This window comes from Orycteropus afer, unplaced genomic scaffold (genome assembly GCF_000298275.1).
Source record: "Orycteropus afer afer isolate SDZICR_OR568_19922 unplaced genomic scaffold, OryAfe1.0 scaffold00283, whole genome shotgun sequence".
Lineage (NCBI taxonomy): Eukaryota > Metazoa > Chordata > Mammalia > Tubulidentata > Orycteropodidae > Orycteropus > Orycteropus afer.
Window position 1 is genome coordinate 570079 of NW_006921870.1, and position 11928 is coordinate 582006.

Here is an 11928-nt window from a genome sequence, read left to right on the forward strand (position 1 = left end):
CCCCACGTTCGTAGCCAGGAGTCGCCCCGCGCCGCTCTCCTTCCTCCCTTCCTCCTACCGCTCCTTGGCTCCCGAGTTCTCGACGAGGCTCAGGCGCTGAGCGCAAGGACTAGCGCACAGACGGACAGCTCCGGGACGCCTCTGTCCGCGCCTCTCTGGCGGGCTATGTGGATTGCCTCAAGGCGGCCGGCCGGCGGGATCAGCACAGCCCTGCCCGCGGCCCCTGCGGCCAGTGGGAACTATGAATCAGAAAGCGCGGCGCTGCCTGGGCCACCTCTTTCTCAGCTTGGGCATGGTCTACCTCCGGATCGGGTAAGGCCACATTCGCCCCCTCTGCGCGTGTCCTGGCAAAGTTGGAGCAGCCTGGAGAGCGGGGTGCGCCGTCCATGGGCCGCCGCCTGGTCACTACGCTCCCTAGCCCCTCAATGAGGCCGAGTGTGTGTGCGGTGGACGCACAAAGACCTCCACAGGCGGGCGCCCCTGGAGCTCACCCAGCCCTGGAGACACAGGCAGGGAAACTAGCTGTCTTGAATAAATCTGAGCCTGGAAGCCCCCAAATCATAGACAGCCGATCCCAGGAACATTCCAGCCTGAGGGATTCTGGAGAGTGCTAGCTGCTTTAGGAGGTCAGCATCTCCCAGGAACCTTCTGCCCCTGGCACAGGGACAGCAGGTGCAGCAAGGTCACTGAACCAGGACCACAGCCTCTCCTAAGAACCTCAAAGCCTCCAGAGCCCTAGAGGAACGCAGCACAAGGAGGCGGGATCTCAGCAGATCTTAGAGACAGGGCATTCCCTTGGTGGCAGGCAGGGCCGGTCTGTACAAACAGGGAGCAGGTACTCAGATGGAAGGTTTGCTGGAAGTGGCACCCACTGCCACACATAGCCCTGAACCACCGGAATTTCCAGGGACCCGAGATTCCCAGAGTTCTTTCCCAGGCCAACACCCCGAGAGGAAAGCGTCTTCCACCCTCAACAACCGCACACAAAGGTAGAAGGAGAGGTGGCCTGAAATACCCAGGGAGACAAGATCTCACAGCCAGCGCTAAAGAAAGGTGGGACACCTTGCCTCTTAGAACTGGGCGCCCAAGACCGCTGGCGCACCTGCAAGTGCCCTGCTGCTTCACCCCAGAATTTCTGTGGAGGTGGGGCTTAGGTGAGGTGCTCTGGCTGGGAGGTGGGAGGAGGTGGCTCTGGACTCCAATTAGAACTACAATTTCAAAGCTAGTCAATCACCCTTTGTACTTGGGAGACAATACACTGAAGCACAGTTTGGGAGAGGGGCTTTAGGGGTTGATATTAATTTTGGTGTTGAAAGCCACGTTGGCCAGTTTCACACCATTGGCTTCCCTCTTCCCGCAGCAGGGACACCCTTGGCTGCTTCTTTGTCAGGGGATGGACCTTGGGGCCTGTGCTGAGGGTGTGGGATATGTGTGACAGGTTTTTTGTGTATTGTCACCCCTCCTCATTTCCCATCACACATCTCTGGAGCAGGGATTCCGCAAGTTGACCTACCACACGGTGGCCTACCTCACAGTGGCCAGCAGGTGCGCGCCAAGCAGTGGCGGCGGCCCCCAGCCCCGACCGTCCGCGGGCAAAGAGACGACCGCTGTAGGAGAGCGGCTGGTGGGCTGGTGCACTGCCTGCCTGTGTGTTTTAAGTGTTATCGATTCGCCCGCGTCTGGATGGTTTTTCTTCTTTTCCCTTCTTTAACTGAATCTTGGCCGATGCCCTGTCTCTTAGCGTTCATCCAGGAAGCTGATCTAGCCCATTGGCGCTGACCTCATGAAGCTTTATCTTCCTTTTAATTAGAAATGGGGCACAGGGACGTGGGAGGGGAGAGAGAAAGAGAACACAGCACAAAATAACCTCCCCTCGTCGCCCAGCGGGCCCTACCTCACCTGGCGCTGCATCCTCATTGGCCATTTGGCGAGGAGGGGGCGGGGGCTGCCAAAAGGGAGGGAGGGAGCCAGGAAGGGCTAAGAATTTAAGGACCAAACCCTGCCTGCCCAGCATTGTAGGGGACAAGGAGGGGCCAGGTCTGGAGATGGGAGTTGTAGAGTGACTTGGGCCAGGCCCTACTGATTTCTAAACCTCAGATTATCCCTTTGTAAAATGGGATGAGGGCAAAAGTCTCAAGGTACCCAAGAGGCCATCTAGCTCCCCAGAAGCAGCTGGTTCCTACCCTCTCTGGATTATTGGCAGAGCATCTGTGGCATTCATATTTTACTGTATTTGGATAGTTTAGACTCCAGCACTAACTCCTTGTAACAACTGAATCTAATGATAATAATTACAACAGCAACAAATTTAGTGAGTGCTTACTATATGCCTGGCACCTTCTAAGAGCTTTCTGTTTTAACTAATTTAATTTCCACAGTGACCCTATGTTGTTGTTGTTGTTATGACCCTATGCAGTGGGGCTAATTAACAGTATCCTCATTTTAGCATTGGAAAACTGAGGTACAGAGAAGAGATGTATTTTGCCCAAGGTTACCCAGCTAGTAAATGGAGGAACATCAGATGCTAACCTACTCTAAATTCTGGACTCTAATATATCCTCATATTTCTACTGGCATAGGAATCTTCTGATGGTCTGCTAGGTGCTCCGAGCTTCCCTGACTTGTGGCCAAAGCAGCCCCACTATTATGTAATTTTTTTAATGCAGAGCCCTTTCCTTAAACATTTCAAAAGTTCTAGCCCTGTGTTAGTAGGCTCTGTTTTAGTAGCTGAAATGAACTTGATAGAGCCAAGCCCCTGTTTTAGATCCATCATCTGCTAGCTGAGGGCCTTCTACCTGGTCTCAAACTCTGTGAGCCTCTGTTTTCCTAAGTGTGAAATGAATATGGTGATTACTAACCAGCAGGGCTGTTAAGAAAAGCTGCATGAACTATTCATGGAAGCACCCACTGTGTTGTCTCTGCACATAGTAGGAATGCCATAGAAGTTCCCTGATTCATTTGACACACATTTGGGGCATCTGCTATGTAGTAGGTAATCATACTGAGCAACATTTCTGAGCCACCTCCATTCATTCAGTTTCCAGTGACTGAACCGGCAGAAAGCCTCCCTGCCCTCAAAGAGCTTATATTCTAATGAGAAAGACAGGCAATAAACAGGTGCACACACACCTTAAAAACAAACCAAAACATTTAAGAAATTCAGAAGAACATGAATAATCAGGATTATCAAGTAAACCAATCAGGATACAGTGACAGAAATCTCCGTGGTCAGGGAGGTGACCTTGAGGTCACATCAATAATGACAAGAAGCCAAGTATGTGGGGATCAGAGAGTGAGAGAGCTTCAGAGAGAGAACAGCAAGGACAAAGGGCCTAGGCTGGAGGCAGATAGGAGTGGCAGGGGATGCACCTGGGGAGGAGAGAGGCTGGTGTCCCCCCACATCATCTATTGGTGTTATAATAACAATTACAAAACAACTTCCCATAGCTTATCCCAGTGGCTAACAGAAAGTGCTTCCTCAGTAAATGGAAGCTCTTATTATAACCAAAGTGAAGTGTAAGGGATGAAGTCTTCTCCTTACAAGTACTCTTTATGGCATTCAAAAGGTAATACAGAAAGAACACTCCAGACAAGTGGGCTGTATGCATCATCAGGATACTTTTGGAGCCTATTTGGGGTTATCCTGATATTAGCAAATGGCTCTACCCTTAGGCTAGATATCCAGAGGTCACACTGGATGTCTCTCTTTTGTACCCTGCCCATGCTTTCCCTCAGCCCCACTCAATTCATTAGCAAGTTTGGTGAGCCATCCAGCCAGCCACAGTCTTCACTGTTGCCAGGGCCAAACCACCACCATCCCCTTCCTGGCCAGGCTCCCTGCTCCTTCTCTAGCCTTCCAGTTCTTTTCCCACCTGGGAGCTAGAGGGATCAGATCCTGCCATGACCCTGCTTACAAACCTTCCCTGCTTCCTGATGTACCTGAGAAAAGGCAGCTCTCAGCCAGCCTGCCAGCCTCTCCAATTTCCTCTCCTCAGTTTCCTCTCCCCAAGCCCATTTTGTACCATTTTGTTCCTCAGAGATTCCAAGCTTGTGCCCCTCTCAGGACTTTGCCTTCCCTATTCCCTCTGCCCAGAATATCCATCCTTCACATCTTCCCATGGTAGACTCCTTCTGCCCATCTAGGTCACCACTCTATTCACTTCCTCAAGGAGGCCCTGCCTGATCACCCAGCTAAAGCAAACCCTCTCTCTTCTCTCCTCACCACCCCTAACTGCCATCACAGCATCACTGCTTTCTTCACAGCATGCATCATTGTCTGAAATGGGCTTTTTTATTCATCTACGACTTTTGTGTTCTTTCCACAGGCCTTGCCTGTGGTTGCACAGGTGCTCCTAGCCCAGTGCCCAGCACATACTAGGGTCCAGCTATGACAGAGATGGAGATAGGTACTCTTGTCATAATAGTCATCCCCACCCTCCATGCCAGCTGTATCCAGAGGAGGGACATGCACTCCAGTGTGGTATGACACTGTCCATTGGCATGCAGAAGGAAAATACTAGCACTGCTATTCACAAATACTCTGAAAGGGTTTTGTTGCTGTTGTTGATTTTTTCTTTTAAGAGTTTGTTTTACATTCAACATTATGTGTACATTTAGTTTCACTCCCCATTTACCACCCCAACCCTAACCCAGCCTCCTCCCCTCCCTGCCCAGTAACCCTCCCCTTGTGCCCCTCATAGTTATGCACTCCTATTTGTCTTGCATTTCCTTAATGTGAATGTTGCCCCTCTGGTGCTCCTTGGTCCATCGCTCCAAGGGATGCATTTCCATAAAGTATGTAGGTGCATCACCCTGGGTTGAATGGTCTGTGTGTACATCTTGTTTACTATTGGGCTGAGAGCCAGCCCCTGGGAGTGAGCTTTATTCCAGACCCAGAATGCATCCCAGGACCATAGCTCAGTAATTCCATCTGATCAGTAATTCTGGTCATTATTGAGTTTTTGGATTTTGTCCCACGTTTTTCCTCCCACTCTAGCCAGGATCTTGAGATTTGATCCTTTCCTGAGTGATTGGCATTGGTAGCCAGGCACCATCTAGTTCTTCTGGTCTCAAGGGCCAGCGTGTCCTAGGGCTGATTGCTTCCAAATTAAAAGGGTAGTTTTGTTTTGTTTGCAATGAAACATGCCACACACATAAAAGAGCATATATAACATATATGAACAGTTAAAACAAACAACAGATATGTTTACCTACTACCCCTTCAGAAGTAACTGCTACATGAAACTTTGTAGTTATTATTTCCTTCCTTTCCTTTGTAGTTTGGCAACATATAGTTGACTCCTAAACAATACAGGGTTTCAGCTGACACGTTTTTAAACTTCATCTAAATTGAATTCTAACATAATACAAAGGCAACTTGCTTTCTTTGCAAACATGTCACCATTTTGTGTCTAAAATGAAAATTAAGCTTTACTAATATTGGATATAGCACCTGTGTGGAAATTATAAATGAATGTGCATGGGTTGGAGATGAAGGATACAAAGAGCTGAGAGACACTTGCTGGGGACTAGAGGATTCTTGGCCATGGGGGTATGGGATACCCAGGGAGGAGCTCCATGTCATGCCCTCCACCTGCTGCCTAACCCTCCATATCTCTGTGTCCCCTGCTCCAGTGGTTTCTCCTCGGTGGTAGCTCTGGGCGCGAGCATCATCTGTAACAAGATTCCTGGCCTTGCTCCCAGACAGCGGGCGATCTGCCAGAGCCGGCCCGACGCCATTATCGTCATAGGAGAAGGCTCCCAAATGGGCCTGGATGAGTGTCAGTTTCAGTTCCGCAACGGCCGCTGGAACTGCTCTGCGCTGGGTGAGCGCACTGTCTTCGGGAAGGAGCTCAAAGTGGGTATGTGATCCCCAGTCACCCTGAATAGGGTCTGACAGGTTATATGAGATCAGAACACTCTCTGGACTCTTTCACTTGCCCCATACTAAACATGCACCTTGATGTGGGATCCCGCAGGTGTCACAATTTGAATTCAGTTCTCCTGACTAAGGTCAGGTCTCTGGGTTTGAATCTGTGCCACCCTAAGCATTTATCAGTAAAGTGACAAACCAGCACCTTGTGGCCCAAATGCTAATTGGCTGACACAACACTAATGTTGCTTTTTAAATTTAAGCCTAAATTTTAAAATATGCTATGTCAAATAAAAACATATACATTTTTTGGCTTCTTTTGAAAATTCAAAGGATTTAACAATAACTTACTTGTATGTCCCCAGTAGTCATAATGGACTAGAGCTGAGAATGCATCTTTATTTAGATGGAGCGTGGGCATCCTTTTGCTGAAGTCCTCATCATTCTATGTTGGCTCTTATGCCCAGCCTGCTCAATTCATTTCTGTGCTTGCATGGCCACTGAGGGAGGGCTTTTGGTTTTACAACCATTGTTTTATAGGAATGACATGTGACCATACAGACACACACATATGCATGTGCACAGAGTCTCAGGACACAAGTTTAACTTCTGAAGCAATTATGAGAAAAGCTTGAGTGGAAAAGGGGGTAGAGAGAGTGGTTTTACTTGGTGTGGCAGCTCCAGTGGTAGGAAGGCTGTGCTGTGTGTCTTCTCACTTGAGTACAACTCACTTGGGGGATTAAGGCAGAACACTGTAGCCTTGCTTGCATCTAAGTCGCAAACTTTGCTGAAAGGCAAATCAGCCTGGGGTCTCGGAGTTGACGTGAGTGATTCGCCCTTCCTGTTCAGCTGATCAGAAGGTATCCTGAAGTTCTTGGTCTCCCTCAATCTCCAATGTCTGCAAATCCAACTGGTACTATCTCAAAAAGTCCATCCTAAATCCACCCACTTCTCCACATCTTCAATGCCAACCCCTCTGCTGTAGTCTCTGGTCTCAGCTGACTGTCCTGTCTGTCCCCAATCTTCTGCCCCTCCTGGCCTTCCTTTGGACCCTCCTGAAGCAGGATAATCCTTTTTAAATGGTATCCTGTCATTACCCTTTCTCTGGTGGTCTGCTTCCCACTTTATCAGAATAAAATTCAAACTGCTTTTCTGGCTGCTGCTGCCCTCAGCCCCCACCTGTGTCTAAAATGAAAATCCACCAGAGCATCCTTCCCCTTTGCTCACTTAGCCTCATGCTGCTTCTCAAACACTCTGCCCTCAGATCTGCTTTGGGGCTTCAGTATCACACACTCTTCTGTCCTGCATCCTTTTTCATGGTTTACACCCCCTTGCCCTTGTTCTTTGTGTGGATTGCCCCTTGTCATCATTCCAACCTCAGCAAGGCCTTCCTTGATCACCCATCTAAAGTTCTCTCCATCCCAAAGCTCTATCCTATCAGATAAGCACCTAGCACTCTCTGAATCCATTCCTACCCAATTTGGAGTGTCAGCTCCATTCAAGTGGGGATTCCCTGCCATGCTCACCACTGAAGGTTCCCTTCCTCTTCTTCTTGTTAGGAACAGTAGTGTCATATTGGAGTTCTGTAACAAGTCATGTTTTGCCCCATGTTCTGTGTGTGGTTTCTCACTCATTCCCTAGGGAACTAAAGATAGGGCCCCTGTGTCTAAAATCAAGTTGGCAGAGTTGTGGTGTCATTGCTCTGATGGAGCCCCTTTCCACACTCTCTTCCCAGGATCTTTGCTGTGCATAATTTTGTCTTTTACCATCTGCTCTTCTTCACCCACTTCCCAACCTCAGGCCTCACTTTTCAAGTGGAAAACAAGACACAGAACAAAGTTGGACCTGCCTCAGCTTACACAGAGTAGTGGCATCAGCATTAGGACTCCAGTTTTGGTCACTAATGTCCCAAGCTTGTAAGCCTCCCCTGGCTCCCAACTGTGTGTCCCCATTCCTGAGAAACATACCTGGGCTCTGATGTTACTTTAAATATTGCAGAAATAGGAGATGCTACAGATGAGAAAAGTGAAGGAACATGTCCCAGTTCAACAAAATGAGTACAGGGCCTCCCAGCACTGGCCTCATTCCAGCACCATTCGCACTCTCTCACTAGCCAGTCCTGCTGGAGTGTGCAGGACAGCTGTAGTGAAGGAAGGACCAGCCCTGCCACAGGCCATAGATGTCCATTGAGAGCACCATTGCAGCCTGAGGAGGACAGATGCCATCAGGATACACCAAAGAGGACCAGAGTTCCGAGGCAGGTAGTAACCACCTACCTTAGGTGGGCACAGTGAGCAGCAGGAATACAAATAGAGAGGAGTCAGAGAAAACCCTGCAACACAGATGCTAGGGTACAAAGTCAGTCTCCCTTAGAGGGAGGGTGGTAGGAACCAGGAAGGTATGTGCAGCCAGTCTGAGGACTTCAGGTTTTTAGGGGATGGGGAGGTTGTTGAAGGATTTTGAGCATGAGAATGGATCCACCAATGCATATGTTGAACTGGATGAAATTTCCAATACTCAATGATTTTTGGCACACAAAACCTGCAACATCATATGATTCAACTTAAAAATTCTGAAAGAGTGACTGAAAGTTGAGTTGGGTACAAAATTTATTCAATTACTTGAAATTCATTCAAGTCATTGATTTATTCCTTTACTAATTCATTTATGCATTCACCAAATACGTATTGAGTGCCTTTTGTGGCTGGAAGGTGCCTGAAGGGTGCAAATGGTTTGTGCTCCACCACTAAGGTTAGATGTTCAAACCTAGCAAGCACCCACAGGAGAAAGACCTGGAGATCTGATTCCAAAAAATTATAGGCAAGAAAACCCTATGAAGCAGTTTTATTCTATGATACATGAGTTGCAACCAACTCAGTGGAAATAGGTTTGTTTTTTGGTTTATTGTGGCTAGAGGCACAGTTTCAGTATGTGTGGTTGGGAGAGCTTCTGGAGACCTGATAGAGGAGAGTCATGGGCATGTCAGGGGGAAGAGCATGCCAGGGAAAAGGGGCAGCAAGTACAGAGGCCTTGTAGTGAGAATGTGCTTGTGGGTTTGAGGAGAGAGAGGAGGCCAGTGTGGTGGTGGTGCAGGAAGGGAGGAGGAGAAGAGGAAAGATCAGAGGTTAGAGAAGGAGCCAGTAGCTGGGCAATGTGTCATTTGTCAGGCTGAGGTGAGAAGTTTGGATGTTAACTCCATGTGAATGGAGAGGCAGTGGAGGGGAAAACCATTGCTTTGGCTGCTAGGCAGAGAATCAACTGTGGAGGGGTGAAAGTATAAGTCAGGAGTCTGGTACAGTCTTCCATGCAAGCAGTAAAGGTGGCTGGAACCTGAATGACAGCAATGGAGGTCTGGTTTGGAAGTGAGCTGCAAAGATGGAGGGAGGCTGACAACTTGAAGACCAGTTAGGAAGGTGTTATCCTGATATGGGGCTTCTAGGATGGTGGAGTGGGATCAGAGAAGATGAGGTCAATGTAATGATCAAAGATGACTCCAAGAATCTGGTAAGTCACTTCCTTTCTGAGCCTTGGTTTCTTCTCACGTAAACAAGTATCCTCAAGGACACCAAGAAGCAAACTTTAAGTTTAGACTTATGGCGCTCCCCATCAGAGTTGTTGCCCCAGAGGGGTACCACTTGCTGGGAATGACCAACCAGCTCATGTGGGCTGACTCATGTTCTTATTGTTATGTGCCATGGAGATGGCTTCAAGTCATAGAGATCTTATGTACAATAGAACAAAATACTGCCTGGTTCTGTGCCAGCCTCACAATCCTTCCTATACTTGAGCCCATAACTGCAGCTACTGTGACTCATAAGAATGAGGAATCAGGGTTGTGGTCACTAATTTTCAGAGGTCTAGCCATCAGATCCATACTCTGCACAGCAGGAAGATGAGAGGAGCGAGCACATGTCCTGCTTTTAAAGAGTTTTCCTACCTCTCTGCTTACACATCAGCCAGAACTTAGTTACATGGCCACACCTAGCTACAAGGGAAGCTAGGAGTACAGTTTTTTATTCCAAGTGGCCATATGTCCACCTACCAATCTGTGCTCAAATAGGAAGGGGAAAAGTAAGTCAGGGTAGGCAGCTAACCCCTGACAGAGCTTCTCCATGCTATGCTTAGGCATGAAGGCTTTCCCTTTACCCACTTCTTACCCTCTGCCTTTACTTCATGGCTCTCTCTCCCCTTCTGAGTGTTATGGATTTTATGGCATAGATCCAAAGACAAGACAATGGACCAGGTAAGACTTTCTTGGATGCTAGAACGTGAGACTCAATTCAAGCCACCTTATGTGAAAAGAATGTAACTGAAGAATGTAACATAGGTAACTGAAATCTCAGGGAATAGCACTGGCTTGCAGCATGGTCTGGACCTAACATAATGTTAGTCTTGTGCAACCTCTTCTTGTGGCAACGAGAAGGCCATTGCAGCTCAAGAATCACTGTCTTCCTGGTTCAAGTCCAGCAAGAATGAGACTTAGCATATCTCTCAAAGCATCTGTAAAAGTCCTAAGGTTCAATCCAATTAGACCAGCTAACTGGGGTTCACTTGTAGTCCCAAAACAATCACAGGGTGCAAGGGCAACAGTGCTTTCATTGGCCAGGCCTGGGAACCCCACACAGACTATCTCTTCCCTAAGAGCACTTCTAAGAAGCCAGCAGAGAATAATGTGGTCATTGCTTTGTGGAGATGTGTCTGCTATGTGATCGGTGCTCAGGGGGAGACTCCAAGGCAGGAGGAGTGGTCTGGCCGGTCATAATAGTCCTTGATCTGAGTCTTGAAGGGCAAAAAAGAGAATAGCAGAGTCAAAGATATGGCAGTGTGAGTGCTGGGGATGGTGAACAGCTATGTATAGACTGGGGAGGCAGAGGGGTGGGGAGCAGCATGTGAGATGGCAGGGTCCATTATCAGGGGTCTTAATGCCAAGGAGTGTTTGGGTGTCAGGTGTGGTGTGGCACCATTATCAGCTTTATCAATTATAGCCCAGGTCCATGTGGCCCTTGGAGGGCCTAGGAAGGCACTCACCCAACTCCAGGCTTTTCCTTTTCTTTTTTGCCAATTCAGCATTTTCTACATGATACTGATAGCATTAATCATGTTGTGCAATCATCACCAGTATTCATTGCCAAAATTTTCATCATTATTAACAGACACCCAATGCTTCCTAAACCATTGCTTTCTTTTATCCCCTCTCTCTCTCCTGCCTCTGGTTACCTCTAATAACCCTGATCTCTACACATTTGCCTATTCTAGATATTTCATGTAAGTAGGATCATACAATATTTATCCTTTTATGGTTGACTTATTTCACTCAGTATAATATTTTCGAGGTTCATCCCAGCTGTAGTGTGTATCAGGATTTCATTTCTTTGTAGGTAAGGTTGTATGTCAACTTGGCTGGGCCTGGTTGAGTAGCTGGGAAGCTGATGGTAGTTATTCCCCATGATAAGACTGACAATCAACTCCATGGTGGGATCTACCACAAGCAGCTGAGTAGCTGCTTTAGTGATGTGGTTTGCTTCTGGTATATATGAAGCAGTTTGGGAATGGTCTCTAGCTTATGGCACACTTAAACCCTGCATGTAGCAGCCTGCCATGCTCTGCCAATCTTGACACTTTTAAGATCTTGAGACTTTCAATGGACTTGAATCAATGGCTTGCCATGTTGTTTGGTAACATCAGGCCTGACCGTTTTATTTGTGGACCTTACGGTTGTCATCCTCAGCAGCCAGTAGCTTCCTGAGTAAAGAGATGCCTCTAGCTTCAGTGGGCTGGGAGCAAGAGGCAGAGCTGAAGCCTGACGTCAAGGGGGTTTCACACAGCCCCTAGAGCCTGGTGCTTGGAACTCAGACTTCTGGCCTCCAAAAATTGTGAGAATATACTCCTGTTTATTAAAGCCATCCCATTTGTGGTATATTCCTGTCAGAGCAGCACTAGATAACCAAAACATATATGGAAGGTTGGGCAATCCTACTTCCGTAGTGATACTGCCTCGGAAACCCAAGGAGGGGTCGCTATGAGTCGGGGCCGACTCGACGGCACATAACAACAAC

General features: G+C 48.0%; 1 protein-coding gene across 1 annotated transcript in view; it reads left to right on the plus strand.

The window, feature by feature from the left end:
* Window positions 1-241: 241 nt before the first annotated feature.
* The window catches only part of WNT7A (Wnt family member 7A), a 68910-nt gene continuing 57223 nt past the window's right edge, over window positions 242-11928 (plus strand). The window contains exons 1-2 of the mRNA XM_007950620.1: window positions 242-312; window positions 5635-5861. Coding sequence (XP_007948811.1) covers window positions 242-312; window positions 5635-5861 — 298 coding nt within the window. The remainder of the gene's footprint in view (window positions 313-5634; window positions 5862-11928) is intronic.